We start from the raw sequence: 15,305 nt of genomic DNA, 5'->3' as shown, positions 1-15,305 counted from the left end.
AAATCACGTGCTTCCATGTACATTTCTTTCTTGCTTTGACAGGCGACGGTGCCGGGATCGCGCGGTGTCATCGGTCCGTGAAGGAATGCTGATAGAAGTGTTAAGAATTTTCCATGACGCGGCAACCCCTGGGACGATCCCATACTCGAAGGGATTCAGAGCTCTCTCTCTCTCTCTCTTTCTCCTTTTCTCTCTCTCTCTCTCACTCTCTTTTCGAGGCATTCCATAAACGGTTCAATCGACGCCGCGGCCGAACGACCGCCAAATGGCCAGCTTCGCGCGGTTCTTTCCGATTTGATGCTCCGCCACGGCTGTAAACCTGTAAATTGATTCCTCCAACGCGTCGGGGCGTCCTCCTAACGCCCCAGTTTCTCTTAACGCCTTCGATTTTCGCGGCATCCTCGCCGACATCCTCTCGGTGCATCTCCGCGGTGCATTTTCGCGGTGCATTTTCCCGAGCGCTTCGTTTCTCGGCGCGGCACCTTCTCGGACAAATGGCTCAAGGATGGAAGGTTCGGTCAATTCGGCGAAAGCGAAGAGGAATTCGGAACGGCGCCGATGAAGAATCGCGCGCAGAATCACGCTGCATTTTCGCGGTGCATTTTCCCTTCGTTTCTCAAACGACAACCGGCGCGGCACCCTCGCGGGCGAATGGCCCACGGATGGCCCATGGAAAGAGTTCGGTCAACTCGGCGAAAGCGAAGAGGAATTCGGAACGGCGCCGATGAAGAATCGCGCGCAGAATCTCGCTGCATTTTCGCGGTGCATTTTCGCGGTGCATTTTCCCTAAGTTTCTCAAACGACAACCGGCGCGGCACCCTCGCGAACGAATGGCCCACGGATGGCCCATGGAAACAGTTCGACCAGCTCGGCGAAAACGAAGAAGAATTCGGAACGGCGTGGATGAAGAATCGCGCGGAGAATCTCGGTGGAACTTGTCCCGCGTGAGATTGCATTAATAAATTTAGATTCCTGCGACGCGCGCGCGGGCTCCGGCGAGCTTCCCATCTGCGCTCGCCATTCGTTCGCGCGGTTACGCCGCTGTCGAACGCGGATATCGCCGGTTTTACGGCTCCGCTTCGCGATCCTCGGGATCAATTTTCAGGGTCTCGCCAATTCCCTGGAATGGATTAATATTTCCTAGCTTTCCCAGCTTTCGGGCGTTTCGCTCGTTCGGCTCGCTTAGGACGTTTTGCGTATACGTTGGGAAAAGACGTGTGCCCAGACGAGTGTTCGGGACCAATGAGGAGATCGAAGGGATTCGGGGTTTCCCTTGTTTCCGATTTATCGATCGATAGATTGTGGATCTTTGCGCAAAGCGCGGATTTTGTTCGGCGGTTTTTATAAAGGAACGGTTGTGAATAATTGTTGGCTTTAGATGACTGGAAATAGCGTAAGGATACTCGGAAATTCTTCTATTACGATATTCTGAGATTGTTCCGATAAGAAAGGATATTCTGTGATTCTTCCAATAAAGGAAGAATGTTCTGTGATTCTTCCAATGAAAAAGAATGTTCTGAAATTCTTCCAATAAAAATAGGATATTCTGAAATTCTTCCAGTGAAAATGATATTCTGTAATTCTTCCAATAAAAAAGGATATCCAGAAATTCTTCCAATAAAGAAAGAATATTCTGTAATTGTTCCAATATAAAAAAGAATGTTCTGAAATTCTTCCGGTAAAAATAAATGTTCTGAAATTCTTCCAATAAAAAAGAATAGTCCGAGATTCTTCCAATAAAAAAGTATGTTCTGAAATTGTTCTAATATTAAAAAAAAGAATATTCTGAAATTGTTCCAATAAAAAAAAGAATATCAATTAAATTAATGTTAATTAAATGACGCGTTTCTTGCACTCAATGCGGACAATTTTCCAGAAAAATCTGCGCTCTAATATCAAATATCCTGAAAAAAATGATGTCACAAGATTTCTGACGAATTTATGAGATAATAATTTATGCGATCATTATCAGCGAAAAATCGCAGACATTTCGTCCCGATGCACAAGAAAAAAAACCTGACATACAAATCAATTAAAGATCTCGTCTCCTCGATTAACATCTTCGAGAGCACAATAGCGTTGTATATATAACGCTATTAATATTATTATTATTATATTAATATTATATTATTATTAATATATATTAATATATATTATATATATTATTATATTATTATTAATATATATTAATATATATTATATATATTATTATATTATTATTATATATTATATATTATATTAATATATATTATTATTATTATTATTATTTATATATATTAATATATATTATATATATTATTATATTATTATTATATATTATATATTATATTAATATATATTATTATTATTATTATTATTTATATATATTAATATTATATTAATAATATTATTATTAATATATATTATTATTATATTAATATTATTATTATATAACTTTCAATTCGAGAGAATGGAACGAATCCGCATCTCCCGCACAAGGTTTAAGAACGAAGGTGTATACAACGATCAACGGACCGGAAATAGTCGCAGGTGTAGCCATCGCAGCTTTTGCCGAATAGAACCGGCGCACGCTGTTTGCGAGATTAGTTTTAAAATAGCCGAGAAACGAGTCCCGCCGGCGCAGCAACAAGTGACCGACATCCATATACATGTACGCTTTTCTTATCAGAATCGTCGTAGCCGATCGGAACGACTCGGTTCTCCGGCGATAATTCGTTGCGAGCTACCGTTAACGCAATTATTCACGCGACGATCTTGACCATGGACGAACAAGTAAGTGTACAGTAAATGTCTCCCTTACTGACGCTCGGATCGTCCACTAAAATGGACAATTTGGGAAGAGGAGATACGAGCCTTGCGACTCGTTTTTAGAATTGTGGACAGTTTATAACTATAAAAAGAAACCGCAAGGCTCGGATAATCGTATCTCCTCCTCTTCCCAAATTGTCCATTTTTGTGCGCAATCTGAGCGTCAATTAGAGAGACGTTACTGTAAGTTCTGTTACGGAAACGGAAACTCCTTGCGAATACGAAAAATGTGTACGATCTTGCTGCGTCACGAAGATGCTCGATTCATTTGTTAAGCAGAGCTTAGTGGAGAGCCGGTTACTGTGGTGTGATGACCGATTGCTGTGTCTTTGGTTTATTTTTTGGCATAATTAACGTTATATTTATTCGATAAGACATGTGAAATTTTGTCATCTTTTCTTTGATGAAATTTTTAATGTCTTATTCGATGAATGTAAAGATATCATTTTTTTGTATTCTTTTATTTTAGTCATTTTTTAATATCAAAGGGTTTAACACGACTCGTTCAATAAATATAGAGATAACATTTTTTTAATTCTTTTATTTCGTTTATTCTTTAATCAAAATATTTGTAACACGTCTTATTCGATAAATATAAAGATGCTATATTTTTATTCTCTTTTATTTCGTTTATTCTTTAGTAAAGAAAAATTCAATACATCTTATTCGATAATTAAATAGAACAATACGATTTTTTAATTTTTCCGTTTCGTTTATTTTTGAATAAAAAGAACGAATAGCTCGCGCCACAGTAACTGGCTCCGCTACTCTGTTCACAAGTACTTGCGTTGCTACTTTTTCTCGCCAGCTTCGCAGGAAGATATTATTCCCTAATTTAGCAGTCGACAAATTTGATCACAATTAATCTCGAAGCTGGCTTTGATCGGCTCGCAAAAAGTACGACGAACGCGAGATCAGAGATCGTACGACCGGACCACGTTAAATCGAAATTCGCGCGACCGATTAACGTGTTAAAAATTGTTCAATGTCGCGCTTGAAATGTCCGTCAATTGTCGCGGCACGTGTGCGAGCCGTGTGAACCGACGTTTTAACGTGGTCGTTCGCGAAGCAGTTTCCAAGTTTGTCGCTGTGTCATCATCAGTCGCGCTCGGCTATTTTCGGGGACCGAGACGAAGCAACGATTAAATTCCGAAAGCTTCTTGTACGAGCGCAAACAGCCACGGCGAAGGCAAGGACCTCCGCGGGGCTGGCAAGCGAACGTAATTTCTTTGTGTTTTTAAGGTAAGTTTCGCCGGTGATTACGGTAGAGTTCGCGGTTACGCACGTTTGCGATGCGTGCACGTAGGTAATGTAGATTTTACGCCGCGAACACGTGCCACCACCGCGTGTGCGGCGACCATGCTCGCGAAATGTCGAGGAAATCTTCAAGCGTGTGCGCGACGAGAACTAAGGAGAGTTCGCGATGCGTGTAATTTGCGGCGGAAGAACCCGACGCGGAACTCGCGTTTTCACTTTTCACGGTGAAATCTGTTTCTTTCTTTTCTTTTCGAAACTCGAATTCGAATTCGTTGAGATAGAATAAATGACGGAATATTTTTCGATACGATTTTCCATAGTCTATCGATTCGTTTCTTCAATGATTCGATTGAAGAATTTTTCGAATTATTCGAATTATTCGAATAAAGAATTTTTCGAATTATTCGAATTATTTGAATACGGAATTTTTCGAATTATTCGAATTTAAATTTCTCGAATTATTCGAATAAAGAATTTTTCGAATTATTCGAATTATTTTAATAAAGAATTTTTCGAATAATTCGAAAAATTCGAATAAAGAATTCGTCGAATTATTCCAATAAAGAATTTGTCGAATTTTTCGAATAATTCGAATGAATAATTTGTCGAATAATTCGAATAATTCGAATGAAGAATTATTCGAATAATTCGAACAACAATTCGTTCGACTAAAGAGTCATTCGATCAAAGAGTTATTCGAACGAACACATGGAACAATTTGTGGCGAATTCCGAATTATTCGAATAAAAAGAAGTATTCGTTCGGACGATTAATTTATCGGCGCATTGTTTCGGAAGTCGCCGCGTCGGAGCATCGTATGAAAAAGTGTGAAGCCCATAATTGCCGAGCAATTACGAAAGGCGTTCGCGATCTGTGTCTGGACGGAACAACGTCCGATTACAACGACGAGCGACCATAATGAAACAATCGCTAAATAATTGCGTCGAATACAATCGTAGGTCAATTACGACATAATCAATACGCTGCACCGCCGAGTGGAGTATTAATCAATAATTAAAGTGGTGTCGCACTTGTGCCAGTACGCTCGTGCTGTTCGAACAAGCAGCTCGAGCCGGTCACGATTATCAAGTACAATAAATTCTGCGAAATTTTTCTTCGGCTTGTAAAAACAAAACTGTTTAATTTGGGAAGAGAAGATGCGATTATTCGAGCCTCGCGCCTCGTTTTTTATAATCGTTGACAATCGACTACTATTAAAAATGAGTCGGCTCGAATAATCGTAACTCTTCTGTTTCCGAATTGAACAGTTTTGTTTAAAAGCCGACGGAAAATTAGGGAGAATTTACCGCAGCTATTTCCAGCAGAACCACGAAAAGCGTTCGATTTCTGGAAATATCCCTTAGCCGTACTTATTGCAACAACGCGATTCAATTTTCTGCTATATAGGCTCCTAGCGAACGGTGCAAGCGTGCGCGAGTGCACCTAGCAAATAGTCGAAAGCTCGGATCGAAAAATGTTGTGGAAACAGCGTGTTCTAAGAAGCTTTTCGATTATTCTTCGTGTTATTCTCGCGGGACCTCTTTCAATAGACCTTCTAAGATAGTTCTGCCCTGCAGCAAGGTGTTTTTTGTCATTTTCTCGTGTTCCTATCGCGATATAATTCTCGAGAAACAGTCCAAGATAGTTCTAGCTTGTTCCAAGAAGCTTATTCATCTTATTCGTCGCGTTTTTTACAGCTTGGTCCAAGAGTTCTTTCTATTATTTTTCGTGTTCCTCTTATCTCTTTCTCAATGGACGTTCTAAGATAACACTGCTTTGTTGCAAGAAGCTTATTCATTTTATTTGTTATGTTTTTCTCGTCAGAACGATCTCAATGAACATTCTAAGATTATAATAGCTTGGTCCAAGAATTTTTTTCCATTATTTTCCAGGTTCCTCTTATGAAGTCTTGCTCTATGAACGTTCTAAGATAACTCTGCTTTGTTCCAACAAACTTATTAATTTTATTTGTTATGTTTTTCTCGTCAGAACGATCTCAATGAACGTTCTAAGAATATAATAGCTTGGTCCAAGAATTTGTTCCATTATTTTTCATGTTCCTCTTACGAGATCTTTCTCAATAGACGTTCCAAAATAACTCTGCTTTGTTCCAACAAGGTTTATTCATTTTATTTGCCGCCTTTTTCTCGACGGTTCAATCTCAATGAACGTTCCAAGATCCTCATAGCTCGGTCCAACAATTTTTTCCATTATTCTTCCTCTCACGACAGGTCTCGATAGAGGTTCCAAGATAACTCTTTGCTTTGTTCCAACAAGAACAATCCTAGAAAAAAAGAACGCTCCTAAAATAAGCCTTCGAGCACCACGAAAGTCCATAAATCCACGTCGGCAAGATTCAATCGCCGGTTCCGTTGCGGAGGGGTCGGCGATACCGCGCGGAATCCGGCGATTTGATTTCGTCCGTCGATCGGCCGAAGCGTTTCACAAAGTGGCCCGTGTCGGGCACGTGATTAAGCGCGCATCGAAATTTCCCCGCAACAAATTACACGCTCGCGTTAGCTGCTCGCGTTAGCTGCTCGCGGCCGGCGAACCTTTGTCTGTCGGCAAACCCGAGACGAACCCTTCGTCTCGTTCGGTTCCTCGGCAGTCGGTCTTTCGGGCGTCGATTAGGCTAGACGTACCGATCGCGGCCAATGCGCCGTTTCTCATTCCATACCTTCCTCTTCGAGGTTGGATACAGTCCCCGACGATCGAGAGATCTTCGAACTCGTAAACTCGGGACGATAATGAAATAACATTAATCAGTTAGCTGTGTTCGACGAGTATACTCGTCGTGAAGAAGAGGCGGAAGAAGTTGCAAGTTTTGCAAGAAGTTGCAAAATAAGCTTGACACGACCGTGACATAAACGTGACATTGCTATCCTAATCTAATCTTGATAAGGTTCCAAAGAAGGCGCAAAATGTTCGAGGATTTTTATTCCAACATGTTTGTCATATAATTTTAATAATGTCAATTATAACGTCAATATATATATATATATATAATGTTAATTTAACCCTGACATAACCTTGATATTTCGGTACTATGAAAACTATTTCTGCAAAAAGTTACGGTCTTCAGAGTCAATGACTCAAAATTCTGGAATATACTTTGGAGAACTGTATTTCAGTTGCATTGTATTTCAATTAAATTGTATTTTAATTCGATTGTACTTCAATTCAATTGTATTTCAATTCGATTGTATTTCAATTCAATTGTATTTCAATTCCTTTGTATTTCAATTCAATTGTACTTCAATTCAATTGTATTTCAATTCAATTGTATTTCAATTCTTTTGTATTTCAATTCAATTGGATTTCAGTTGCATTGTATTTCAATTGCATTGTATTTCAATTAAATTGTATTTCACAATTTAATTGTACTTCAATTCAATTATACTTCAATTCAATTGTATTTCAATTCAATTGTATTTCAATTCCTTTGTATTTCAATTCAATTGGATTTCAGTTGCATTGTATTTCAATTAAATTGTATTTCACAATTCAATTGTACTTCAATTCAATTGTATTTCAATTCAATTGTATTTCAGTTCCATTGTAATTCAATTGCATTGCACTTCAATTCAATTGTAGTTGCGGTCTTCAGAGTCAATGACGTTTTTTACCCGATATCTTTCTATTTTCCTCGGCAAATTAAAGCGGCAATATCTCGAGTCGCGACGATTACAGTAATGTCTCTCTAATTGACGCAAATCTCCACTTCCCAAATTGTCCACTTTTGTGCGCAATCTGAGCGTCAGTTAGGGAGACATTACTGTATCGTTATAAAATTCTTACGAATACAGTTATCGAATATCCTTATAAATGTTTACTTTCACAAGATAAAACCGTCTGTTCGATCCAATATTTCCACAGCGTCGAAATGTCTGCGTTCGACGCGTATACTCGTCGTCGCTCGATTCTCGCGACGCGCTCTAAAAAGAAGGCGCCACAGCTAACTGATCGAATAAAGAGGAATTTGATTACTTTTCCACTCGTCTCGCATCGGCGTAATAACCTCGGAATAACCAAATCGGTGCGTCTAAGCTGGTCGACGTCCCGTTCGCCTGAACGATGCCCGGCGCCCTGATAAAACCGGCTCCGGCGATTTCGTTGCAGGCATGCCGGGCAAGAAGAACACGATCATGTACCAGTGCTGTCCGGAGCCGTACGTCGACGTCACCTTCACCATCCAAATCCGAAGGAGGACGCTTTATTATTTTTTCAACCTGATCGTGCCGTGCGTCCTGATATCGAGCATGGCGCTCCTCGGCTTCACGCTGCCGCCGGACTCCGGGGAGAAGCTCACCCTAGGTAACGTAACTCGTAGCATGCCTTGCCTGCAATATTACACCAGCCAGACACGTCTATACTTTTTCGTTCGTATCTCTCTGTCCTTCAACTATCTCTTCTGTGTCTCACCACTGTCTTCGTTTCCGTTGATTCTTCCCGGCGACGGTGCTCGAACGACCGAGAGAAACGCCCGGACCCGTTCCGTATTTCGCGCACGCCCGGTATATCGTACGCGTCTTGCGCTTCGCGCGATAATTATTAATCAGAATAACCGGACCGCGCGGAGCAAAATAAACGCGTGTGCGAAGTAAACCGAGTCATTCGAGTCGAACGCTCGAATCGGTTCGACTAGGCAGACGAATTAATTATTATTATTTATTTATTATTATTAATTATTATTAATTATTATTAATTATTTTATAGACAAGAAATTGTATTCTTTCGTTCGCGTTTACTTTTGTATACCGAATTCTCTGTTTCGTGGCAGATCACGCGTCGCGTATCTTGATTTTTCGAGATAATTGCTCCGCTATTATCTTCTCAGATTGTAAACAAAAATGGACAATCTCGGAAGAGGGGACATGATTATCCGAGCCCTGCGGCTCGTTTGTACAATTGTCGGCAATCGCGCGATTATAGGAACGAGGCGCGAGGCTCGCATAATCGTATCTTCTCTTCCGAAATTGCGCGCCTTTGTTTACAAGCTGAATGATAATTAGAGAGAATTTACACGTTTCTAGATTTCTCTTCAAATGTCCATTTTCTATCGATCGACAGCTCGTGGATTCTGCAAAGAATTAACTCGAGTTTCGCTGGTCGCGGAAAAATTGTTCGAAGTAATTGAATTTCTTTTTATTTGTGTTACTTGTTATTTACGTTTCCTGTTATCTATGCTCCGTGTGCTATTAAAAATGTCCTATTAAATTCTAGACGAAACTTTCGATGAAACGTACTGATCGAGAATCGCGAAAATTAATTGAAAAATTGAAAACTCGTACGGTCTTCCGAGCGTGAAATGCTGTTGAAATTAACTGATCGATGGGTATTCTGCATTAAAATCATCGGTGCAGCAGTTTTGATCGACGCTGTTCTGTTTTGATCGACGCGAATCCAGTGAAATGAAGTTCGAACGACGGCCGCATTAATTGGCAACAATATCCATCGACACCGACGACTTCGAAATGCCGTGCACACTGGTTCAGATGCTGTGCATCCGCGTCGACAATGTGCACGTAACGTGCAACAATACGCGGCAATAAGGCGCGCATAAATACTTTGACGCTTTGTGAACGGATACGCGATCGTTGGTTAAATTGTCGTTGCGAATTAACGCTGTCGACGATCGATAATCTAAATGCAGCTCGGCCGATCTCTTTATCTAGCTCTCTGTCTTGTCGCGTGTCTCATTTTCCGCGCGAAAAGGCATCTCGAACGCAGTTGCATCAGAGTTGAAATTTTATTCGAATGACGGATAAGAGATGCATAGATAGTAACGAATCAAACTTCATTCGACAGAAATCGAATCGATGTTCAGCAGAATAATAGATTTTATTCGAATAAGAATTCGTTCGAATATGACTTTATTCGATTAAGAATTCATTTGAATACGAACTCGTTCGAATAAGAACTCATTTGAATATGGATTCATTCGAATAAGAATTCATTCGAATATGGATACATTCGAATAAGAATTCATTCGAATAAGAATTCATTTGAATATGGATTCATTCGAATCAGAATTCATTCGAATATGGATTCATTCAAATAAGAATTCATTTGAATATGAGTTCATTCTAATAAGTCTGTATTCGAATAAGAATTCATTTGAATATGAATTTAGTCGAATAAGTTTGTATTCGAATAAGAATTCGTTCGAATAACATTTTATTCGAACAAGATTGTATTCTCATAAGAATTCATTCGAATAAAACATTATTCAAATAAGAATTCATTCGAATGAGATTGTATTCGAATAAGAATTCATTCGAATGAGATTTTATTCGAATAAGAATTCGTTCGAATAAAATGTTCATTCTAATAAGATTGTATTCGAATACGAATTCATTCGAACAAGAATATATTGGAATACGAATTCATTCGAACAAGAATACATTCGAATTACGAATTCACTCGAACAAGATTATATTCGAATACGAATTCATTCGAATAAAATTCTATTCAAATACGAATTCATTCGAACAATAATCCATCGAAATACGAATTTCCGAAGAATGATTCTCACAAATTCACGCAACAACCGTCCACGAAACACTGAATAACCATCATTCAAATAAAATACTCTTTCGCACAGCGAACCCAGACAAATATCAATTCGAACCGATTCGACCGACGCCGAGCTCCGATCTCGACCGTAAAACATTCCCGTAAATTCAAAATCGTCGCGTCCGGAAGAAACGCGTCCGCACATTACGAGGAAAACCTCGGCCGGGCAACGTCGAAACGCGCGCGTCCAACGTGTTATCGTCGTTCGTTCGAGCACGATCGTCACCTCCCTGTATGTATTCAGATCTGTCTATATCTCTCTATCTCTCTCCCCCTCTGTCTCTCTATTATATATCTGTTTCTATCTGTATATTGTATGTATGTACTCATACACTTGGAGTCTTGCGACTGTTTGACTTTGATCGGGTTGCATCCCTGATACTTCGATACCTATCGGCGACTAACCGCTGACTGTCCTGCGTTTCTTTTGTTTTGGACGATGAAAGGAACCTCTGAAACGAGATAGATCGAAACCCACCCCTCGATCACGGACGGCCGGACGACATTGCGAATGATACATAGCCATAGATTTGTACCCCGTAGGCGCCACGTCGGGCGACGTTCTCGCTGGATCATGCACGGTTTAAACGAATCGGGCCGGCCTTGAACGGCGCACCCTGGACGCGGGCACGAGTCCGCGGATCCCGGGGTGCCGTGCAGCCCCGTGGACACTTTGCGAAGCGAGGATCGATCGATCCCGGAGCCGTTTCACCGGGGATCGGCTCCGGCGCGCCACGAGGAGCCTGAACGGAACTGGTTCCCTTCTTCGATCGGCGTTAATGAGAGTGGACTCTGACGTTGCAGTTTATTCCCGCAACATCTGATTGTTTCATCAATCTTCGTTCGTTCTCTTCGTTCGTTCTCTTCGCTCGTGGATGGCCGGCACGGTATCGGATTTCTTCGATCACCGAAACCCACGTTCGTTAGGCGTTCCTTGACCAGCGCGAGCTTTTTACCTCGCGACGCTGAATCCGAGACGAGCATTGTCGTCGCATCGGATTACGCGGCGCCCTAATAAGGAGCACGGTCTTTCTCGAGTTGCAAATGCCCCGGCAGGAAATAATTGTGCTGGAACGTGCCGGTTTTGCTCTTCCAGCGAGCGACGGTCATTTTATGGCAGCCTCGCGACACGCTTTTTTCTCCTCGCATTTGTCGCGCGAGTCTTTCGGCAGGAAGGACTCGGCTGTTAACCGACGATGATTCGATTGTTGTTGATTCAAATATATTACGTCGAATACTATCATCGATCGATTGGGATTCTCATCGTTGTCAAACATTCGCAGAGGTATTCGCACTCCGATCGGGGTTATGTTTTATAGTGTTCTTCTAAGTGTACTGCATTTTCGATGCTAGGATTCTGCTTGAACGTGAGGAGCTCGTTATTTATAGTGGCGTTTATAGCCATCGATATGGTGAATTGATCGGGATCAGTTCGTTGATCGTAATCGTCGAAGATGATACAGCGACCTCGTTGCGTGGTCCACGATAATATTGTTACGAATACGTGAACAATCGCCGAATTTACAGCGAAGTACATCGATATGCGAGATTTGTAATTAGTGGACTGCAAAGGCTGTATAAGATGTTACAGAATCTTGGAAGAATCTGACTGTTTCGATGAACATTCGTCGATTATTGTGTGGGACCTTTTTACGGAATTTAATAGGTCGTGCGGTTTTTTTAATTGTAATTTTGTCGCGCAATGGTTGGCTGACAGTCGGAGTTGCGCGGAATTACGATTTTACGAAGTGATTCGATTACGATATAATTCGATCGGATTGTAAACCGTAATTCAAATCTACGTTCAATTAAATTACAATGTAATTTGTAATTCGATGGGAGTACGATTACAGATTACTAGGTAATTCGGTTACGTTAATTACGAGAGTTACGATGTAATTGAGTTGAAGTCACGAATTATAGAATAATAATAGGTTTGTGAACTCCGTGTACAGTTACTCTAATAAATAACAAATCACAAATTATGTTAATATTTCAATTGCAAGGAATAATTAAAATTTTATTTGATTAGAAGGTATAGAAATGTGTCTCAGTTCTTCGATGTTCAATTGTATTTCAATTTAATTGCCTTTCAATTCAATTGTATTTCAGTTCAATTGTATTTCAATTTAATTGCATTTCAATTCAGTATTTTAATTCAATTGTACTTCAATTCGATTGTATTTCAATTCAATCGTACTTCAATTCCATTGTATTTCAACTCAATTGTATTTCAATTCAATTGTATTTCGATTCAATTGTATTTCAATTCAATTGTACTTAAATTCAATTGTATTTTAATTCGATTGTACCTCAATTCGATTGTATTTCAATTCAATCGTACTTCAATTCCATTGTATTTCAACTCAATTGTATTTCAATTCCATTGTACTTCAATCCCCAATTGTATTTCAATTCCACTCTCAATTAAAATAATTAGTTATTGAATTACGTAATTGAATTCCAATCCAGTGGAACTACAATGAAATTGAAATACAATACAATTAAATTGCTTAATTGGATCACAATCTCATTGAACTACAATCTAATCGAAATAAAACGCGATTCAAATACACAGTCGAATTGCAGTGAAATCGAACGAACACAACTCCGTCTGTCAGACATTTATTCCGCGGGAAAAAAAAAAATTGAAATTGAAACCGCGCGTATCTGCGGATCGACCGAATATTTCTGAGAAATATCAGACTCGATTGTTGGCCACAACAAAGCGTGGAGGTTCGCGCAGATATTTGCAGTCTATTAATCACTGAAATTCACACCAGCAGTTTCGAACGGATCGGTCACCGTACAATGTCTCATCAACCCTCATCCACAGTGGTTTCGGGGAGTTTTATCACGAACTCTCTCTTTCTTTCTCTCTCTCTTTCTATCTCTCTATCTCTCTCTTTTTCTCTATCTGTCTCTCTATCTTTCTCTCTCTATCTCTATCTCTCTCTTTCTCTCTCTCTCTCTCCGCGGCGGAACGACATCTCGGGATCCTAGAATTTTCGTGATTGTCCCACTATCTCCGATAAATCCCCCGTTCTCATGTCTCGGGAATAGGAGACGCGCGTAAACAGGAAAACTCGGCGAGTTGCATTCGTATTCCGTGCAGAACGTGCATCGATGCCGCCTCGCATCCGGCGTCAGGGATTCCCTCCAATAAGGTGAATGCGCTTCCCTCCTCTCGTCTCGTACAAAAGATTCTGAGCACTGTTTCGGACCGGTTAAAGCAAATCGGTGGCACGAGAGACGACCTGCAGAACAACTTCCGTCCGAAAAGAGACGACAACTTCTGCAGTCGAAGTACACTGCTCGACAAAATTATAGTCATAGACAAATGAATGGAAATTGGCCGACTTTGACCGACGATAACTCTGCGAAAAATTATCGAAAGATTACGAACTTTCCTTTAAATTAAAGCTCGAAATCTCTGCTTTAAGACAGTGTTTTTGGATTCGAAGTTTAATACTCCCTCGCCGCTAGAACCCTTCAAATGCGAGGTCATGTTTGTCACATTGAAAATCTTGATTTTGCCAAGTTTGCCGAAATGCACGGACTTTGCAAAATTTTTTCCGGAGATGCCGTTTACACTGGAAAGAAGCTCGATCCTTCTTCTTTAATGTGAAACAAGAGAGACCCGGCTGCGATTTTTTTTCGCAAAGTTACAGGACTTTAAAGCAACCCTTGCAGTCTGAGATGATTCCTCGCCGGAGTTTATCGACAAAATGCGAGGGTTACTTTGAAGTGCTGTAACTTCGCGAAAAAAAATCGCAGTGGAGTTTCTTTTTTTCTAGATTAAAGAGGAAGGATCGAACTCTATTCGACTGTAAACGGCATTTCCGGAAAAAATTCTACGAAGTCCGGGCAGTTCGTCGAACTTGGGAGAAATCCAAATTTTCAATGTGACGAATTTTTCGATCAGGCGAACATGGCCTCGCATTTAAGGGGTTGCAATAGCGAATGGTGCATCAAACAAAAATCCATAAATACTATCTTAAAGTAGAGGTTCCAAGCATTAATTTAAAATAAAGTTCATTATCCTACGATGATTTTTAGCGAAGTTATCGTCGGTCAAAAATGGCCAATTTTTACCAGGAAACCGATGCCATAATTTTTCAGAGCAGTGGATAAAGCCAACAGGTACTCTAAGCTCGTGGACGGCGGTGTCCGTTCGCTTGCGAAGTAATCGTATCCGCGGAAAGAGCTTCTGTTTAGTGGCTCGTTCCTTTCCCGCGATGTTCGATCAGGAAACACGGCCGCGCGATTTCAATTCTGAACAGTATCTGGCTCGCAGCCTTCGAAAATCTGTACGCTGCACGCCGCATTCTGCATTATACCGAACGACGCTACGCGACGCGACGTTGCAAACTTTGATATATCTGATGCATCCTTGTCAAGGCTGGATATCGATTCGCTCGAACAGGCCTTCTGGAGCGCGGCTCCGGATTTGTTGCTGTCGACGCGTGCCACGGCGAATTAAATGGTCGCAACGACACGTCGCCGTGAGCCTGCGAATCGCGAGGCACTTTCGAAAGTGTGTTCTTCATACACTCGGCGGAAACTTCGTTCGTTCGTAGAACGTGCGGAACGCGCAGAAAATTAAGAGAGAAACGCGCGCGCGCGTCGCGAACTTCGCGACTTCCTGCGAAAACTAGGTTCGT

The 15,305-nt window shown here is 40.8% G+C and overlaps 1 protein-coding gene across 3 annotated transcripts in view; it reads left to right on the top strand.

The window, feature by feature from the left end:
* The window catches only part of nAChRalpha6 (nicotinic acetylcholine receptor alpha6), a 587,858-nt gene that overhangs the window by 363,513 nt on the left and 209,040 nt on the right, over positions 1 to 15,305 (top strand). For all 3 annotated transcript variants that reach the window (XM_033478260.2, XM_076520266.1, XM_033478258.2), the window contains exon 8: positions 8,185 to 8,379. In XM_033478260.2, the coding sequence (XP_033334151.1) occupies positions 8,185 to 8,379 (195 nt within the window). The remainder of the gene's footprint in view (positions 1 to 8,184; positions 8,380 to 15,305) is intronic.

The sequence above is a fragment of the Megalopta genalis genome, chromosome 3, assembly GCF_051020955.1.
Source record: "Megalopta genalis isolate 19385.01 chromosome 3, iyMegGena1_principal, whole genome shotgun sequence".
In the NCBI taxonomy this organism is placed as follows: Eukaryota; Metazoa; Arthropoda; class Insecta; order Hymenoptera; family Halictidae; genus Megalopta; species Megalopta genalis.
This window is presented reverse-complemented; position numbering and strand designations above follow the sequence as displayed.